Source organism: Panulirus ornatus, chromosome 43, assembly GCF_036320965.1.
Source record: "Panulirus ornatus isolate Po-2019 chromosome 43, ASM3632096v1, whole genome shotgun sequence".
NCBI lineage: Eukaryota > Metazoa > Arthropoda > Malacostraca > Decapoda > Palinuridae > Panulirus > Panulirus ornatus.
In genome coordinates, this window is record NC_092266.1 from 21,245,757 (window position 1) to 21,268,256 (window position 22,500).

Consider the following 22,500-nt stretch of genomic DNA (forward strand, 5'->3'; position numbering starts at 1 on the left):
GACGATCGGTGGGTATGAGATCCTGGCCTGCGACCTTTTAAAGGCCTGGTCAGAGGGGCCAGTCAATCATGCCTAAAGTTCGTATCGTCGTGTTCAAGCGCCAATACCGTCGTGTTCACGAGTATCTTCGTGCTCAAGGCTCTGCCCTCCTGCCAGAACATCATATAACTGTTCATCACAAGAGATCTCGCCATCAATATCCATGGTTTGCTCCCGGTCACACCGAAGGACACCTTAGTGAAATGGGGAAAAATATGTAAAGTGATGGACAATGTTTCGGTCAGTATTTTCTTAAGAGGACATGAAACCTTTGGAGACTGATGGTAATCCAACTGGACCGAGGCTGAGCGGAATTAATGCTGATAATAACGATACTTATCCCTGGGGATAAGGGAGGAAGAATACTTCCCACGTATTTCCTGCGTGTCGTAGAAGGCGACTAAAAGGGAAGGTAGCGGGTGGGGGCTAGAAATCCTCCCCTTCCGTTTTTTATTTTGCAATAGAAGAAACAGAGAAGGGGGCCAAGTGAGGATTTCCCTCAAAGGCTCAATCCCCTGTTCTTAACGCTACCTCGCTAACGCGGGAAATGGCGAATAGTATGAAAAAAAAAAAACGATACTCACAGCCAAATGTTCACGACACAATGCCAAAAGCCAATCACAACTTCCATTTCGGGGAATAAAACCCAATTGCTACAAACAAAAAAAAAAGGAAATTCAAACTGACAAAGAAACATTTTGGAAGGTACTTGGAGGGGAAACCTGGCAGGAAACAACTGAGGCTGGACAGCCTGACAGACACTAGGGAAAGTGTGGCAGTTGACAGTGACTCATTATAACGGCCACTGGAAATCCCTCACACTCACGTGCGTATGTCGACACTCGTAGGATGCAGACGTATGATTTTACGTGTGTGTGTGTGTGTGTGTGTGTGTGTGTGAGAGAGAGAGAGAGAGAGAGAGAGAGAGAGAGAGAGAGAGAGAGAGAGAGAACCTGGGCGTGTTCGTGGGTCGGGAAGTCCCCCTCCGCGGGGTTTTGAGGCCAGCGCACTACTCTCGCCAGCAACCCCACACACAAACAATACCAATCATGAACAAAAGCTGCCACCAGCTTATACCAGACTCGCTCTACGCCAGGAACCGGTCTCTGTGGTAATTGTGACTCCAGGACGCTACCTCAGTAATGAAAACAATAAACAACCCGAGTCATTGTTGGAATTACGGTGAATAAAGAGAGATGGTGTGGATGAATTCACTGGGTTATTTACCTACAGTGAGATAACTGGCTATTATGAAGCCATGATTTTTAATGCTTCTGCTATTACTGCTGCTAATCGGGTCTAAAATGGCGACAACACTGTGTTTAGATACACAAGCAAGCGATCATAATGAGAAAGAAACCTTACATGGGCCCCCGTGGTCTAGTGGTTAGCGTTACTGCTCATGAATCAGCACGGGCCACTCTAGGGTCGGACCTGCATGGGTTCGAAATCCTGGCTTTGGCAGTGGGCCTACTCCCGATGTATGTGTTCATCCTACCCTCGGGGCTGTGTGTGTGTGTGTGTGTGTGTGTGTGTGTGTAAATACACATACATGGTAAATACATACCAGGATAAGAGACAGGGCAACACGAGTGTAACACTATCTATCCGCAACACACGATAATTACAAACAGTAAACACACACACACACACACACATATATTACAGTAAATCACATACGCACAAACACATACAACACACACTGACACGTAAAAGAAAGCAGAGACAGACTTGACACCTACCATTCACTAACCACCCACTAATAACAGACTGCAACCCTACGCAAGTACGTACTGGAATCATACGAAGGTGCGAAACAGATCCCACATACTACTACTACTACTACTAAACTTCAGCCGTAAGCAGGATGTCAATGATCGGCCATAAAAGTTCCAGGCAGTAGCCAGCAACAATATCCTATCTCCAAATAATAACCACCCACAGCATCCAAGACAACTAACACCAAATAATATCCACAAGAGGAAGGAAGACCAACCGTCAACAAGAATAAAGACATACACAGAAAGACATCCCGAATCCTCACCATCCAACAAGCTAAATTCAGGTTGAGTCAAGATCATAGTAAATATTGGTACGGTAGATGAGTGTTGGAACAAGTTGCTGATTCAGGTCACTGAGTACGGATCTCACGTTGGTGGGCTTCAGACTGAGGCGAGATTACATACCTAGATAATTATGGCTATGTTTAAAATGGGCGCTGTCTCGTAAAGACCAGTACGCCGCCTACAACTTTCAGTAAATTTCGTCCTTACAACAACCAATCAACAAACAAGTACCAACCAATAGCGAAATGACTCTGCCAATCAACACCACACAAGATTACCAACCCACTACCACTTACAAGTACCACACAACATCCACTCACAAGCACCAACCAACCGACAACCATCAATCAACTGCGAGCCAAACACACCAACCAACTCAACCACCACCAACCAACAACCATCCAAAAAGCACCAACCACCAACGACACACTGCACGTAAGGATAAAGTTTCACCTGCTCATGGCGGCCACAAATCTGGTGCAAGAGTTCTTTCCCAAATGTGGTGAGTGTGTCCTTCAGTTAGGACCTCAGTTTACAAGCTGGGTTCACCTGGGGTCCAAGAGGTGCGGGAAGCTGATGACGAGGTCCTGGACCAAGTGGTCTTCGCCACTACCACCACTAAGACTAGGAGTCGCACCTTATCCATGACAATACCGACGGAGTTAGGGGAAAAAAAAAAAAAGGCAAATTCATTTGCAAAAACATTGGGCTAATATTCGAAAACTGAGAACTTTCTCTCAACAGGACACCATTTAAGGCATATGAATATCACTTCCATAGTTAAATGACAACCAGAAGTATTCAAGTGCAACTGTAACCTTCCCTAAAAATCGCAGGCACGCAAACCACCCGTAACAATTTCGCAAACTATAATCAAAGCTGACCACAGTACAACGCGGAGGATACAAAACATTAACAATCATGGTTAAAAGGTCAGCAGCAGAAACATTCCCCCCACGTGCCATGAGCGCAAACATTTCTGATATATATCAGTGAGAGCTTCACAAAATCCAGTTCCATTTACATCAAACCCACAAGGCACACGTAAAGCGAACAATCAAACAGCATTTATACCTCTTAACCGCTATCAGGCACTGAACCTGTTACTCACTGTAATAACAACATATCTAATGTACTTGTTTAAAACCTTACGTTGTTTTGCTACGCGATGATTCCACGTATCAAACCCGCTGATTCCAAAAACTAATCTTAGTAATTATGTAATTAGTGTTGTGGTTAGCGTTTCTAGCTATGAATGAAGAGGACCAATACACACACACACACACACACACACACACACACATATATATATATATATATATATATATATATATATATATATATATATATATATATATATATATTACAGATGATTTATTGAAATATTACAGAACACACGTTTCACGAAGGAAATCAGCCTCATCAGGTGGAAACAATTTACAAAGTTTCAAATCCCTACACAAGCACAAAGGCTTGTATATCCTGTTACCGCCTTTGTGCTTGTGTTGGGATCTGATAAGGCGGATTCCCTCCTCGAAACATATGTATTGTCAAGTTTCAATTATCTGAACTACAGAAGTGCGATTACCCTTCATATAATTATCACAAACTTGTGTGATCGTCTCATTATATATATATATATATATATATATATATATATATATATATATATATATATATATATATATATATCCTAGCGTACGCCAAGTACTACATCCACCGACCAGCCCCAAAAAAAGATGAACAGCTGGGTTGGTTGCGAGTCGACAGCCCCGTCCAGGCCCACATAATGCTAACCACTTCTTATATCTGTAACTGCCCTTGGACCTCTTCACCTGAAAGGGTCCTGTAGTAACTCGGACACCTCTACAGGAGCGCCTGCGTCTCCAAGACCGCGTTACTTTCAGCTGTAGGGACATAATGAAAAGTTCTCTGACGACAATGTACTCACAATGATACAGCCCCGCCAATGGTGACTTTACACTCGCAATGTAACCTTATACAGATGGAGCACAGTGACACACACACACACATACACACAAACATATATATATATATATATATATATATATATATATATATATATATATATATATATATATATATATATATTATATATATATATATATATATATATATATATATATATATATATATATTATATATATATATATATATACACACACACACTGCATCTTTAACATAAAAACACTAATCAAAATAGCACAATAGCATATGGCTAACTATAATCTTCCAGTGACATGGCAACAAGGTTACAACTACACAGGTGAACTCTGTGCCCTCGACCATCTGATGTAAGCACCAACTAAAACTGTAAGATAAATTCTGCTACTGATTAATTCATTGGTTATTAAGCTTACCAGTCAACACATGCTTCAAGTAGTGAGCTTCCAAAGCATAATGTACTGTAAACAAAATAAATAACAACCTGAAACCTTCGTTGCCATCAGCATGAAGTTAACTCAGCAGGTCAGGCAGCAGGCGCGAGCTGTCCCTCCAGACATGGGATACTGTTGGTATACCATCAGCGGCGGTGGCGGCACACGGTGTCGAGGCCTCCCTCTCCCCGTACCGTATGACTTTAAAGCTAGTTTGTGTCAATTGTTTATTTCCTCTTATTTCACAAGCCACACGAAGTAACACACCGAGTCTTGCCACTAAGCTTCTAACCCGTCCTTGCCGAGCACACTGTGCGACTCGCCCATCCAATTCCGCAAGATCATCCTAATTTCTGTAACCGCATAACAAGTGAGGGTGGAGAAGTTGAAAGTATCAGATTCTCACTACCTACGCCTAAGTATCGATAATTCGGGCCTGGCAGGCCACTTTCTCTACTCTACCAGTAACGCACTACGCTAGATCACATCTCACTATCTGAGGAAAACGTATCATACTGCAACCAAGGGGAAACACACAGCTAAGGTCACCTACCAGGAGAAGGTGTTTCCGCTAGGATTCACATCTTGTGTAATGGCTCTACCCCTGAGATCAGTAAAAAGTGGTTGGTATTCCCTAAAGATGTTTATACATGGTGGTACGGGAGAGGACGATAGTGTTTCTTCATGCGTCCGCCATGGGTGTCGAAAGTTTTGAAACAGTGGCATAGCGCAACACGCCCTGTGACCTTGATCATTTTAAAACAATAATATCCACTACAATAGACCCAGTTATATATGCGTATGTACTTCGGCTGATAAGAGGACAGTGAAACATTATCACAGTGTAGGCTGCAGAGTGCGTCACGGATCACAGCAGACGACAAAGCTGACGCAGCACCGAGCACGTTGCATCATCAGTACGGTTAGGGGACTGCCGCTCACTGTGTGTTGATTCCGCGAACCTAACTTGTGCTGCACCACGTGGAAGCCCTCTTCCTCCTTTACAATCACCAGCCAAGCCTCCCATTAAAGGATACAACTTTAACAGATAGTCTCTGTATTGCTCCTCAGGATCAACGTTATTTTCTCAACCAAAATGTATATTCTAAAACTCACTATTATTACATAGGACTGCCTCTTTAATTTTTCAAAATTATACGAACAGAACTGGTCCAAGGAATGAATTCATTTCACACTTGCCCACTCAACTCCTGGTACAAAACCTTTTTGTACATTAACATTAAACTCTTGAGCGAGACGGTGTTACCCTTCGGTATCGCGATCTGGCCTTAGACTTGTTGAGAACAAAGGGCCGGACCATCTTATCCAGGGGTCGTACCGTCGTGTTCATTAGGGTGATACAATTCATACACCCATTCGCACTCCCACTCTCATTTCATCTCATTAACCATATGTAAAACATCTCCCCTCCCTCTCAACCAACACCCTCTCCCAACTCGCATCTTCGCACCACATCCAACTTTACCTGACGATGGTTCTGGAAGACTTTAATCAACCCCCTCCGCCTCCTTGGTCTCTGACCTTTCCTTACGTAAACCTTACCATGGTTTCGGAGGTATTCTTTCCCCACAGCTTGTTTGGTCAGGGATCAAATTACTAAGTTACTGTTCCTTCGCTCAGTAAGACTGTTGGGGGCTTCGGGCAGTAAGCCTATAAACACAGGCTGGTTCTCATACCTTGTAAGTACCTGTCTAGGCTTTTCAAATCTCTACATTCACTAAAAATCAAATCTTTTTCGTTAACCTCTTCACCTCGTTACCTTCCTAAATATTCTTACATCAACATCAGCTGCTGAACTTTTTTTTTCTGGGTGACAACAAAAAACGTAGTCAACCATAATAATAAGATCGCTTCAAACACCGCCAGCAAGAACCTGGCCAAGCAGAGGATACCAAGCGAAGAACACAGAGCAGTGAGTGACCAGTGACCCAAAAGGCTGGAAATTCTAAGACGTGACAAATCGGCTTCTCTGCCGTTAAGCAGCTTAAGATAAACCTTGAAACGTGATTTGCTCCTCTTTACAACCCCCCCCCCCCCCCTGTACAATGTATTATACCAAAGCTTTGTAATAGGCAACCATCTCCTATACAACACGCGCTACCACAAACCATTTCCTACACAACACGTACTACCACAATATCGAATCGATACGCAATGCAGACAAAGTGGTGATGAAATAATTCAGTCTACCATCTGCGTGTACAATTCCTTTAAAATATTTAACAGCTTCGTGTGCGTGTGTATATATATATATATATATATATATATATATATATATATATATATATATATATATATATATATAATGGGGCTTACTCACTCGTAAAAGTCAGAGTTTGTTACGCATTACCTCGTTTCTCTTAATCTGCGTTTTCTCTCACTTACGTTAGTTATCCAAGTACTCGTTCACTGGCTTTCCAGTTATCTCTTTTGGTGCTTGACAGACTACACTCGTCAAAAAGCTTGGTCAGTAGTTAAAGAAAAAAAAATCCGATCTCTTTCCTTAAAGCTTATTTACTTTCTACTACTTTGGCACAACACTGTCCTTAAGTCTAGCGTTAACTGCATATTTCCTCAAGTGTAAATGAGTCTTATATGGGTCAAGGCCCTTTAACGGTTTGTTTACGCCTTTTCTGGCGGGTTTTAATGTTTTCCAAGACGCTCTTCCCCCATCCCATCTCGCTCACGCTAAGGTTATAGTCTCTTTCACAGGGGAAACACATGTGAACTTGTCATTCACCTCCACATCCATTACCCTTTACAGTTCTTCCCTGAGAGTCATTTAGCCTGATTAGCTGCCGTCTAACTGCCAATTTACTCCTGACGAATTACTGGAAAAGTTTTTGTCTTATTCCCTTGCCTTGTCTACAGAAGTCTTGATTTAGTTTCTCCGCTCGTCCTTCGCCACCTTGCTGAATTTTCTTGTTATTTCCTTACACCTTTCAAATACTGGCTGACTGCGGTGTAGACTCTATCTTCTGGTTTTCTGGCTTTCTGGCATCTTTAAATGAACTTTACCTTTTTTTTTCTATTTGTACTGTACTCGTAGGGAGTTCTACACTAGTAGGCCATTTCCCGCCTTAGTAAAGTAGCAACAGAAGAACAAATGATGTCATTCGCTCACATCCACTCTCTAGAAGTCGTGCAAAATGCACCAAAATCACAGACCCCTATCTAAACCAGGCCTTCCAGACGTGTCAGTATCTTATCCAAACAGTTTCATATGCCTTGGTTTAGTACACTGACAGCACACCACTCCCTGTAAACCAGGTCCCTCCAATTCACTCTATCCCGTGCACGCCTTACACCCTCCTGCATGCTCAGGCCCCGAACACACGAAATCTTTTTCATCCCATCCTTCCATCTCCAATTCGGTCCTCACTTCTCCTTGTCCCCTTCACTTTCGATGTATATGCCCTCTTTGTCAACCTCGCCTCATTCATCTTCTCCGTATATATATATATATATATATATATATATATATATATATATATATATATATATATATATATATATATATGAAGAACAATCAAGATTTGTTTTAACCAGGAAGTTATCCATAAATTTGGTTAACCACTACTCCAAGGACTGCTGTGAACCATGTGTATAATAAGACCTGGAGTTAGTCATGATTACCGGCACGTAGAGTTAACCACACACAGCTTACGCTCACATTAAGTGTAAACAAACATAACACATGTAAAATGTGAATAACGAAACCGTGAAATAACAAGCACGACGTGAAAATCAGACTTCAATAGATAAAAGTTTCACCCGCAAATCAGCTATTACAAGGTGATTAATCACAGTCTCTTTACGCGAGTTTTTGACTGTAAACGAGTCAGCTAGTCATTAGGATGCTAGAGATATGGTTGGATAACTCTCAACAAGGACAAAGGTGCGATGCTCCCCACAATATCCGCTTAGGAGCGTCATCCCGGACTCGTGTACGGGCAGGCCCTACGCCAGAACTGACTGACGACCGTAGCAGCAGGTTTTCATCAACAGCACCGGTACCAACCGTGCTAGCAATAACAACAGCTTCAACAGTACAAGAAACAAAAGCCTCGCAAACAGAAAAAGGAGTATTAATAAAAATCAGAAGCAATTCTACTAACAGAAGCCGTGATAACAACAGCTGCAGTATCGTGTATAGTGCCTTGAGCAATATCAACAACAGCATCTACAGCAGGAGGAAGCATGCGAACAAATGCACAGCGCTATCAACAGCAACATCAGGCTGTCCAATGACAGCAACAGACATGCCATTACGAGCAGCAACAGTAATCAACAACAGCAGACGACAAACCAACAACAACGGCAAGCATCAACAACAGCAGCAACGCTGACTGGCATTACTCTGAAGGCGACATCAACACCTGAAGCATAACAAATAAATATCATTGACGTCACCAGGGGCAGTATAACTAACACGTACCATTCACCACAACAATCTCCACCGAGCAAACAGACAAGGAACCGCCTCGCCTTGCGGCAACAACCTCATTGCGCATGCGTCAGGGAGAACGTAAACAAACCAGGTCGCGAAACAACTTTCGTTGCTGGAAGTTGCTTCACCACAACAAATCAAGGAAGGTGGTTACACGTCACGAGAAAAACTCAAGAAAGAAAAAATGAAGCACAACGGAAACCGTTGATACTGTAAAGAACACACAACAGAATCATGTCTGTACCAAGAATAATATCAAGAACTTGCTCATTCATTTTGCACGCACTAGCTCTCAAGGATGAACCACGGCATGCATTCAATAAACTCAATAAACAAACACCGGCCTGGGTTTACATGTACACACCATCCGCGAATCTCGTGGCCTGAAGTCTGTCTGTCTGGCGCGACACCGGAACGACGTCGGAGGAATCCCGCAAGAGAGAGAGGTGGGGGATATGTCTGTCTGGCAAGAGAGGGCGGGCATCGTGTGGCTCGGTCGGGTCAAGATGAAACGGTAAATCGTCGGGGACCTTACCACCGGTGCTAGTGTTCATCAGGACGGGTCTAGCAGGTCGGGGCGAAACTAAGAAACGTCGGGACCTTCTCACAATGGAAGTCGGTTCACCCAGCACGGGTCCAACAGGTTAGGGCGAAACGGCAGGACGTCGGCAAACCCCCTTACCTACCCTATCGACCACATCGTAACTATCGTCTACACTAGAAGAAACTCTCTCTCTCTCTCTCTCTCTCTCTCTCTCTCTCTCTCTCTCTCTCTCTCTCTCTCTCTCTCTCTCATCACAATTCACATCAGAAAGGGAACTTGGTAATAATACACTATCAAAAACTCATCACCCATTCACAACCGACTTCTCAACATGCTCACATTGCCTGCCAATATTCACAACGACAGAACAAACCAGCGAACAATGTCGCTAAAAGCAACACAAATCCGGTTGTCAAGTTAACATTAGAAGAAGAAACTCCCCGCCAAAGTTCATATTAGGGAAAAGTACAGACAACAGTATCAATTACGACAAAAGTAGAGCAAGTTCGTCAAACAAAAGCCGCTGAGGACAGGCTGGACACGACGACAAGGTAACCGTTACTATGCAAAGGGCTGTTACCTGATAAGAGAAGATAACGGGAAGATCCCATCAGACGGAAGGGGTGTGAGACGAGTGGGAGGTGATTCAGACAGACATCTTCACACGACAACACCAGCCGTGACGACCCAGCTATGTTGCTTCCTGACCCATACTCTCTATCTTACCCCTTATCCGCCTCCCTTACTTATCTCCTTACCTTCCTCCCTTTCCCTTCTGAGATATGGAAACCGGATTTCAACGTACACAAATACACAGTAAAGCACTTGGCGCCAAAAAGGTAAATCACGAATACAAACTGCTTCGTAGACCATTTTTATAAAGTAAAGATTAAAAGGCTCTTTAAATACTGTAAACGTCTAGCTGTCTACATAAAGCCACCAGGATGCTAGGATTCACAGCTAAACGCTACAAAACAAAGATGCAATACTGACCCTTCATACAGCTCTGGTCAGACCTCATTAGGGACTACGTTCTTCAACTCCTCCAACCAGATCAACGAAGAAGAAAAATGAGAACGAATACAAAGCAACCAAAATAATCCTTTCACACTGATATATGCCTTATGATGAAAGGCTTCAAGACCATAACTCTCTCTCTCTCTCTCTCTCTCTCTCTCTCTCTCTCTCTCTCTCTCTCTCTCTCTCTCTCTCTCTCTCTCTCTCTCCGTACATGAGTCTATCCCTAAGAGATCTAATGAAAGTGTTCAAAATACTTAATAATTTAGACAACATAAAAACTTCTTCAGTGATTTTCACTGACCAGAAATAAAAGTAAGAGGAAAAATGAAGGGCATAAAATGGGAGTCTTACAAACTTTTTTTTTTTCGAGTGGTTGAGGAATGGAAAAATTACCTCCTAACGCAGCGAATGCAAAGACTACTGATATCTTCAAATCAAAGCTAGACAAATACTCTACTGATATCTGTTATCACTACATAATGTACTTTATCACTTTTCATTTATCATGCAAATGTCCACTACATTTCTCAGACCCCAGCCCGAGAGCAGCAGTTTCTAACTGCCGGAGAACGTTTTCCCGTCCGCGCTTTCCTATATTACTTCCAAGACCGTTAATATTACCCTATACTACACCGTTTTCTTTGACACCTTCTTCCTGCCGGCTGTTGAGCACGAGATAGTGTTAGGAAGGGAGTGGAGGTGGTATTCAAATGCTTCCTTCTTTACTATGTTTCTCTTCTATTTCTCCTTTTCAGTCTCGGCCTAATACATATTTAGTGTACGTCTGAACTTGCCACCGGAATTCAGCAATCATGTTACTGCATTTGCAGGAAACCCGTTTTCCTTCTTACTAAGCGTACGTGCCACAAAATCTAATCAGTTCATCATCCATTTTGGGGTACCTATGGTGCAATTATGACAATTCCATTGTGTAAGCAAGGCTGCGAGAGATACGAAAGCATGGGGTGACATCACATCCATCTTACACACTTGTAGTGGAGCAACATACAGTGTGAGTGCCCATTCAAGTAAGAGGAAGTTAGGGAGGCAACAGACACGCACCGCTCCACAACCCAAGTAATATTCAACTCGACGCCCAAGCACACACACTCGACCTAACTAGGTACGCGCGACGCTTGTTGAAAGTTGTAAACATTATCTCTCGCTGCTTTTGGCGGTCACCGTTCCACCATGGTGGGGGCCAAATACGGGGCTGTTACAGATAAGTCTTTCTTGAGGGTCTGGTCGGGGAATATGGCCATCGTGGCAACCACCCGTCGTTAATTCAATTATCAAGTCAATTACATAAGGTGAACTTCTCCACTTTATGGAAAAGCACGTAAAATACACATCATCTTCAAAGTGGATCATTCTACCAAATTTACTTTATATTGCAGTGATCATAAAAAAAAAAAAACCTAATGAGGTGGGGCTGTAGAACACATGCTTCCGCCAAGATAGCTGCCTGATCATGGTACTTAGCTTAATCCCAGATCGAGTATCGGGGATAGAGATATGCCCCTTAAACCCAACGTAAGGTATGCATAATCAATAACCGATTATCGTCTCCTATACTACGGTATGTCATTTTTTGATAGTTCGCGACACGGTACGAGCTAACACATGCCCAAGTCCTTGCTAAAATATAAGACACTAATCTGAGCTCACAGGGTATTTGTAGACCTGAATCTTCAAGGTGGAAAACAAATAGAAAGAAGGAAAGACATAAGAAGAACGAGATTTTTTTTCATACGAGGAAAAAGGTATCACAGCCACCAACCCTCTTAACTTAATAACTAACACGTACACAATGAAAGAGAATGGACACTAATCTCTGACCAACTCTACCCTTAATCAACTACTTCCTTAATACAACAGGGGTAGAGAACGTGCTGGAAAAAAAAAATAACTAACCCCCAGTAACTCCTAGTAACAAGTTACAGCGACAACTGCAGACAGGAGCGACTAGCTTGAATGAGGACCTTCCCCAAAGTACCTCCCTGACCAAGTAATGCGTCTTCAACCATCTCCCAAGTCTTTAAACCCACCACTTACACATCTTTAACTCATCGCCCATGTCTTTAACTCACCCCCAATCTCTCTTAGTCCATCGCCTGTGCCTTCTAAAACCAACCCGCTATGTCTTCGACCCAACACCAGGATCAAGCAAAACGGCGGCAGTCACCCAGCGCTGGACAAACCAGGAGCAAGACCTACCCATCTGACCTCATTCCATGGCCTGCATCCCACCCTCCCAGTGGTCTGCCTGAGGCTCGGGCCAGCCAGGGTATATACGGCAGAATGAATGGTATAATGACGGACACGGTGACCACTCTCCCCACCTCCCCTTCCCCTCTCTTTAACTCCGCCCTCGAGGCACCCAAGTAACGGTACAGTCACCTCAATCACGTTAGGTAACGGTTCGTACCCAAGTAACGGTACAACAGTCTAAATAAGGGCAAGTAACGGCTCGTACCCAACTACCGGTACGGTAGTCTGAACTTAGGCAGGTAACGCCTCGTACCAAAGGGAACGGGTACAGTCGTCTGAATTACCGCATATAACAATGCGAACCCAAGTATTGGCACAAGTATGTCCGAACATGGGCAGGCAACGTCTCATGTCCACAAAGAGCAGTACGTACGTACACCGGCAGAACTTCAGCAGGAGCACTTCGTCCCCAAGGTAACAGTATTCTCAACTTGGACGGGCAAGCCTCGTTCGTACCCACAGTGGCCAGAACTTGGGCAGGTAACGTCTCTAAAAATATAACGCATTAGGATGAGGCTTCCATGGCTGTCGTTCCTATACCGCCGTAGTCAAAATAGAAATACATCAACCTCCCTCACATGAAAAATGGCTGTTCCGTGTTAAGCTCAGGGAGATGGGGCTAGGGTGCCCCACTTCCCCGAGCTTAACACTGAACACCAATCAGTCATCATGAAGGCCAGGAGCGATTGGCAAAGAATCACAATAGCCTTCCTAATCCTTAACGTCAACGTGGATCCTTTGAGGGACTTTGAGAAGGTCGTGAACATCGGGAGAAAACGTGACAAAATTATCTCTGAAAATATAGAAAACGAACACTAGTGCATCCAGTACCGCCACTGCCGTACTCAGACGAGAAAATCTTGGCAATCGAACTAGGGCGAGGCGCTAATTTTCCACCCCGTAATACATTCAATGTCGCGACGAGTTATTCCCTGACAGGAAGGACGTATTAACCACAGGAGAGTGATAGTCCCCACCGGTAATTTGAACCCACAATAAAACACTAGATTTTCTGGCGTCCTCCGCAGTGAAATGTATGCATCGCTTGAACCTGGTGTCACTCAACGCTTGTTTCAGTCTCGTTAGGCTGACATTTGACGGGCTTTGTCCGTGCAATCATAACAACACAAAACATGTGTGGCTGCCACACCGCCATTCATCGACGACTGTAATCACAAAGTTATCATCATTATCTCCAACACAATTTGCCAACACCATCTGGACACATCAATAAATCTCACTCTTTTCGAAAACTATTCATAAATATTCAAAATTAATGAATAATTATACTACTACTACTACTACTACTACTACTACTACTACTACTACTACTACTATTACTACTACTACTTCTACTACCACTACTACTAATAACAATAATAAATTTATTTCAAATAATCTGGTCCACGATACTAAAAATAACTAGGTAAAAAAAAAGAAAAATTACTCGTTTCATTCCACTGAAACACACCTCAAAATATAGCATGTTCCATGTCACGTCCACTTACGTATCGTCCAATACCTGGCATCAAAACATTACCTCATCAGTACTTCAGACGTATAGAGATACCACTTAGAGGCCAATATCCCTTCTGATGAGATAAATGGTCGCCTTAATGGTTAGCGACAGGTTTGGTGCAAGTCGCTATCCTTCCCTGGTATTCAAGTTTAACACTTCTCAGAAAGGTTTTTATTCACTTGTGTCTAAAGTCTAACACCAAAATCTTGTCAAGAATAATATATATCTAAAGTTCCTACAGTTCACTGGCAACACTTTACTGAACTAAAACATAAAAAGAAAAAAAAAACGGATCTCTATCAGTTAATCATTGTAAACATGTTTGCCTTTTGTAAAGAACAATGCATGGGAGTAAAATGATTCTGTTACCTTCCAATACGCGAAATCACGACAAAATGAAAACATACATGGGCCTTCCACCATACAACGAAACGGTCTCACCTGAGATGTTCCTTGTGATATGGGTGGGTTGGTGCTGGCAGGAAGGCAAGAGGGAGGTTGGGGTATGCCTAAGGTGGGGCTCTGGGCATGACTAGCAGCAGCACATGGTCAACATCCACCCGGATGTCGCCCTCACTTCGCAACACCCACTCCATCGCCTCCTCTCCTTATCAGGCCTCCTACCACAGGGTCTGGCCATTTCCCCACTCCTCTATCATCCTCTGGTCTTTTATCATATGTTTGTGACGCACCGTCGCAGCCATGTGGTACATCAGTATCTACTTATGACCATACAATACCAAACGAAAAATCATGACAAAAAAAAAAAAACATCAAAAAATCATTAATTCACGGTAGTAGAGAAAAGGAGTATATACATCGTAAAGCCATAACTGATGCTTTACACTGTTGATGAGAAGCATCACAACACTTCTCAAATGTTTGGGTTGAGCTACTTACTGACACCTGAGGAGGAATGTTACCACAGGCTTCGTACTGCAGGTTTTGGTAGTGTTGGAGAACATCCTGGTGGCTCCAGCACCACTAACACATATCGCACAACACAAACCCCAGGTCTTTGTTTCCCCAAACTTTGTTACTAACATTCAAATTTTTGAATTGTTCATATTACGTACAAAATATCAAAATTCCATTTTTTTTTCTTCCCTTGAAGGCTACAATCAGTGGAATGCATTCCTCATGGACGATAAGCACTTACCTGAAATATAAAAAGAACTACAAAGAGAGAGAAGTGAGAAGAGATAAGAAAAAAATAAGCAATGGGTTTTGGAAGAAGTGGAGAACCTGCCATTTACAAAGGAACTTGTCGTAACTGCTTGGGAAGACCTGAGAAGGTGAAGTGTTCCAAGCCCTCTCTCTTTAAGAGAGTGTTCTATGAATCACAGCAGTTGAGGCGTCTATATCCAATATACCTTCCTCTCCAGCACGGAGGAGCTCTCGTGTATACACAACCTGCCCCGGGTCTTCACTCATTCTCAAGTGCTCCCTCCTTCCCTCCCTCCCTCCCTCCCTCCCTCCCTCCAGCAGCCAATCCCCACCCCAACCCCAGGGCATGATGCCTCACTGCCCGGCCACCTCCGCCTTCAGTCTTCCTCTCTATCCAGTCCTGGCCAAACCCCCAGCCACACACACCCTCCGTGTGTCACTGCATAACCATCAGCTCTCCTCCACACTATCCTACCACCTGATGAAGCCAACCTTATGTTCTCACTAACATCCATCGTAACACCGTATATCTCAACTCAGGACTTCCCAAACCCTCATCAATTCACTCCCCGTAAGATCCATCGTTGCTGCTTGCACCTGACAAGCACTCCTGCCATCACAAGGCCATCATCGGTCACTCGCAAGTATGCGTGAGTGCAAACTAGTCATCTCGTACGGGTCATTCCAAAAGCGACACCCGACGAGATTTCGTTTCTCTTTAAGGAGAAGCTCCGACATTCTGTCTGGTTAAGGTTCTCAAGGGGTGTCAAGAGCCACAGCACTGGCCCCGGAGCACACAACGTCGCAGTCCCCCCTGTCCCTTTGAAAAGGAGATCCTGTCCCTTTGAAAAGGTGACCTGATGATACTCTCTCTCTCTCTCTCTCTCTCTCTCTCTCTCTCTCTCTCTCTCTCTCTCTCTCTCTCTAACTTGTTTAAGAACTTCATAATAAATAATGATCTTCAATAAAGACAGCAACGCCCTCGTAAACTAAGCAAAATGCTTGCAGTGTTGTGTATTGCCGTACCGATAACAAAGTGTGGGCGAGGATGTTCGTTTTAGATTTAGAATGGGACGGTGGGAAAAAAAAAGGAGGGGGGTGGGGGACCTCAAGCCCGGGCAAGCGACCCCCACCCCTGTAATTCTTTTGCGCTACCGCTCATAGGATGAGCATGGGGGTGCACAATAAATTTGCCAGGATTATCGGCACAAATTAAAACTCCTCCTCGTCGATCCCGAAGGTTAGAACTAGACTCTTTTTTTTTTAATTCATATGAACTCTCAACATCTGGTCATCCACACATATTTCAAACTAAGGCTTCTCTACGTTAAGCCATCACCTTGTCTTTACATGCACTATCCATTCGTCTGTTATCACACGTTACATACAGGCTTAACTGAAAAGGAATACGTCTGGATATTTTCTTTTTCTTTCCCAAAGTTACATAATACGTAGACGCATTTAGAAAAGAGGGACCTGACCACCGATTTCTTTCATCCAATTTCTCTATTCTTTAAAATCCTCACCTTCAAAATTCATAATGTAAATAATCTTTCATATGTTTCAATACTGCTTCAGATTCTAAAAACGTCCTTACAGCATAAACTCTTAGAAAAACCTCGGAACAAGACGCAATATTCAAACATAAACTATTCACTTCCAATAAATTGGGGAGTCAAATTTTTCTTTAAAGTCTTATGTGTCACTTATAGAAAGGCTTATTGTTTAATCCTCTTTCATCACAGTTACCACCAACTTAAACATCAGTGAACGAATGTATAAGTCAGGCAACATCTTCATGAAATCTCTGTTGAAATGTGGTCAAATTAAGAATGCAGGAGCCGACCTGTCGTCCCTCGCATGGTAGAGGGGGGTCGGGTCACTTTACGTTCTGGTCAACCTTTTCCATATTTCTCACATCAACTGTTCCATGTTTCCTCAGCTGTGATGAAGTCCGGCTTTGAATTTATTCCCTTGTTCATGCTGACTCTGTACACTTGAAAATGGCTTGAAATAACAGTCAAAAAGCTTTGAGAATCCGTGTTTATTTTTCCAGCGAGTCTGATCGCATCAGTGCTTCACGTGTGTATGTGTTTTACGACAATATATATATATATATATATATATATATATATATATATATATATATATATATATATATATATATTTTTTTTTTTTCAAACTATTCGCCATTTCCCGCGTTAGCGAGGTAACGTTAAGAACAGAGGACTGGGCCATTGAGGGAATATCCTCACCTGGCCCCCTTCTTTGTTCCTTCTTTTGGAAAATTAAAAAAAAATTGAGAGGGGAGGATTTCCAGCCCCCCGCTCCCTCCCCTTTTAGTCGCCTTCTACGACACGCAGGGAATACGTGGGAAGTATTCTTTCTCCCCTATCCCCAGGGATAATATATATATATATATAATATATATATATATATATATATATATATATATATATATATATATATATATATATATATATATCCACAGTTTGTCTTTGGGTAAAAGCATCGATCCCAAGGGCAATTAACATTAATGTAAGGCGCCCTGAAAATACTGGCGTGACTGGTACTGTTAGTAATCATCCCCGTGAGATCAAAAACACATCAGGAGGCCCACGTATCAAAGCCTCTCGGAGAGTCTTCTGGTCACACATCGCAAGGCAAATCCCCTCCTGCCCCCATACACAACCCCCTTCCAAACCCTCCTCTCAACCTTGGAAGAACAGCTCATCTTCATGGTGAAGTTCCCTTATAATACTGCATTCAGTCCCAGTAGGTAATTATAATGGTTTTGATATAAGTAAACTGGAAGTCACTGGGCACGGCCATCGGTACATACGGCGGGCGAGACTGCAATCAACTTGAAGTAAGCGTAGCTGACTCCCAGGGGCTACTGACAGACTCACACTCACCTGGCGGGCCCCAGCTCCTGGCCTCACGGCGTAGGCTCTCGACACGCTGCTGCCCTCCACTTACCTGCAACACACAAGAAAAAATCACTTTACTGACACTTCATGACTCGACCCCTAGAGCAAGATGGTACGACCCTGAGGTTATGATCGTCCGCCCTTTGACCTGACCCCCTTTAAGGGCAGACCCTTACAACCGAGGGTAGTAGTATCGTCGAGCTCAAGGGTCGTAGTTTTGCGTCCAAAAGATTAACGAAGGTATGGGTCAAATTACATCAGCACAGACACGTTACAGCCTCAAAGGGAGGAGGTGTGCATAGAACCTCCCGTTGTAATGTTCTAAAATCAGTCATCTGTTCTCGCATGCCACATGGACCCCTCTAGCGCAGCCCAAAAATATTGTCAACACTATATATCTTGAGAGACTCGCACCTCCCACAGAGCCCAGCACACAGTACGACACACACACACACACAAAAAAAAAAATCCTCTGTCATTTGTTGTATGCTACGTAATATCCATCATCATCAGGTATATCCGGGCCTTCAGTCTCCAGATCTGCGCTTAAAATATCCGTTACATCCTCTCTCTCTCTCTCTCTCTCTCTCTCTCTCTCTCTCTCTCTCTCTCTCTCTCTCTCTCACATGAGCCACCTCAACCAGAACACTAATGTCGAGCGGTGTGATCTGGGCCGGTGAGACGCGGGCGATGCTACGAGCCCGTACCCTCATGCTGCCTGCACCACCACCCACATTACCCTCACTCACTCCTCGTTCACCCTGTTCACGCACTTACCGCCTCTCACTCCTGCTGCTCACACTAATGCTCCTACTGAGATCCTTTTGTCCACGGGATCATTCGCCATCCTCTTTCCCACCTCCTCTGCAGAGTGCCCACCTTGCTGCCAACACCCCGGCACCCCACAGTCAGACCCGCCACGGGTCAAAGGTCACAGCCATCATGGCCAAGGCCAACCCACTATGCTCGAGGAATATGAGAATCGATCTGGACATGGATCGGATGGAACAGCAAACGAATAGCTCCCTCCTACCCCGCTTCCCGGGGTCCGAAGTAATTGCTTCAACCAGTTCACTAACTACTGGCAGCACAGTACCCCGTTGTTGACAGGATGAATGATCCTGTCGCAGGAGTTACTGACGCTGCCAGATCAAGTCGTCCGCTGGCCACCAGGGCCATCACTAACACCAACGTGAGAGGTATAATTAAACATGGCTCCCGATAAGACTGGCCCGGGGTATGTTGATGTACGACGACTCAGTCAAGTCAGCCCAACCGGCCACTCAACCCACCAGCCAATATGCCAGTCAGAAAAATCGGCCAGCCAGCGATCCAGCCAGCGATCCAGCCAGCGAGCAAACCAGATAGTCAACACGCCTGCATGGCATCCAGCCAGGCGCGACCTCCACTACTTAATGAATATAGTGAAAAAAATGAAGCCTTCTCTTATAAAATGTAAGAAAAAATAGAAATTAGAGCTATCTCTTAAGTAAAATAATGGAAGCATAATTGTGAAGACTGCTCGAGACATTAACGTTACCATGATAAAGCGAGAGCTGGTTCAATCTAGTGCTACATCTGTGGATGAGACATTACAGGTTCAAGACCAACCTATATCTATAGTTAGACAAATACAGCTAAGGATGAGGCAGATTACAGCAGTGGACTGAGACGTCCAGTGTACTTGGGATGCAGATACAAGCACAGTACAGGGAGGGTCAGTACCCATATATATGGGCATTAGGCTAATGGATGAGTCAGAATACAGTGTAGGGCTGGGAGTTCTGTGCTGGGTCCAGTTAGGTCAGTACAGAGACATACACATCCTACACATGTACAGGTCAGGTCAGTATACATACATACATACATACATACATACATACATACATACATACATACATACACACACACACACACACACACACACATATATATATATATATATATATATATATATATATATATATATATATATATATATATATATATATATATATATGTGTGTGTGTGTGTGTGTGTGTGTGTGTGTGTTCCAATCAAGAAGGAAAAACTTTCTCACATGATCCAATCTTTAAAATGTAAATGACAAGAAAGATTAAACAAAAACGGAACAATGATTTTAATTATATTAAGAACAGGAAGGTCACTGGTGTTAAGGAAGAAATGAGAAAGCACAGTTCCAAAACTTAGCGATGGAAGGAAAGAAACAAACGTAAGTCATCCTTAGTGCCGGTGGCCCACGGAGCGTCCTCTCAGACCCCATGTTTGCCATGTCAACACCAACTTGGTCTCACACCGTAAGAACATTGTAGCACGCAGCCCATATGGACAAGGATGGACCTTAACCCCTTGAGCAGGACGCTGGGAGGCGTGTTTCCTCATTCATATAAACGGCATATGCGAAACTGGTCCTCACATACCAGGCTAACGTAACGATATCAAACCGAGTCTCACAGCTGACCACATCACACACACACACACACACACACATCTGTAACATGGAAGATGGTGGACCCGTCTCCCACTCACACACCATCGTCATTTGTTTCCTAACCCCTGAAATCCCCGCTGTCGTAACTCGTTAATCCCAATCATCTGTAACTACAAACAACCATTATCTACTCTTGTGTCTCACTGATATATCTTTCTCCGTTGTTGTTATAACAGCTATTACGGAGGATTATCTTCGTAGACACCAAGTGGACGGAGGTATGAGGCCTAGTGTGTGGCATACGTCCACCTTCCTCAACTCCCCCGAACTGGGATCCTCCAGGGACGTGAGCCTTCCCTCCACACGGAGGCCTCACATCCAACCCTCGACACCACCTCCATTATACATGACAATATTCACCGGTCCTCGGCCCCTCCGGTGCTATCTCAGGCTCTCTTGATGTAGCAACAGGATATGATACATGAAACAAGAGCAAAATATAGCCGTAAAACTTAGTAAGGGCAAATATACCGTAAGATGTGGTACATAGTCTTCATATCATCCTTACCACCTGCACAGTACCACAGCCACACCACCTGCACGGTACCACAACTACACCACCTGCACGGTACCACAACTACACCACCTGCACGGTACCACAGCCACACCACCTGCACGGTACCACAACTACACCACCTGCACAGCACCACAGCCACACCACCTGCACGGTACCACAACTACACCACCTGCACAGTACCACAGCCACACCACCTGCACGGTACCACAACTACACCACCAGCACGGTACCACAACTACACCACCTGCACGGTACCACAGCCACACCACCTGCACGGTACCACAACTACACCACCTGCACGGTACCACAGCCACACCACCTGCACGGTACCACAACTACACCACCTGCACGGTACCACAGCCACACCACCTGCACGGTACCACAACTACACCACCTGCACAGTACCACAGCCACACCACCTGCACGGTACCACAGCCGTGTTAGCAACAGACCCAGTAAAACAATCCTCACAAAAAAAACAGGTCTTCAGTTGCACGAGTACGAGAGGCCCATACGTCCCACCATCCCGGGTGAGGGTAATGGGAACACCAACCAAGCGGGAGAGTATCCTGGGTAGAGTAAGGCACACTCAGCCTGCCTCTCATGTTACGCCCATGCTACCCTCCCCAACACACCCGCCCGCTCCACCTGCAACCACCTACCACCCTTCCCTACCATCACCACAACCACACTCTCTACCCTTCTACCACCACCAACCACCACCACTATCACCAGAGCCTATCCTTCCATTACCACTAACAACGTTACCACGTCACCACTATCATCAACATTATAACCACCACCACAACCATCACAACCTTTATCACCGCCACTGCCTCTGTCATTACCAACACCACAACTAGCATCACCAATTACCACTACATCTACCACCAAAATTATATCCACCATCAACACCACTATCGTATTACCTCCACCGCTAACTACCACCAACAACAACCAAAAACACCAACTACCACTAGCACAACTACCACCACCACCATTCCTCATAGCTTAACACCTCACCCTACTTTCTAGTTCAACTCCTCCTACTTCCTGGCCCTAACTT

The 22,500-nt window shown here is 44.1% G+C and overlaps 1 protein-coding gene across 5 annotated transcripts in view; it reads right to left on the reverse strand.

The window, feature by feature from the left end:
• Positions 1-22,500, reverse strand: part of trc (Serine/threonine-protein kinase tricornered) — a 262,213-nt gene that overhangs the window by 154,782 nt on the left and 84,931 nt on the right. The window contains exon 1 of one of the 5 annotated variants that reach the window (XM_071687189.1): positions 4,555-4,962. The exons of 3 other annotated variants lie outside the window; for them this stretch is intronic. Coding sequence is in view for 1 of the 2 variants with exons in the window: in XM_071687192.1 (XP_071543293.1) it covers positions 4,555-4,579 (25 nt within the window). In the remaining variant the exon portion in view is untranslated. Of the gene's footprint in view, positions 1-4,554; positions 4,963-22,500 lie in introns of those variants that run through there. One more of the 5 variants, XM_071687192.1, reaches the window with a different exon arrangement.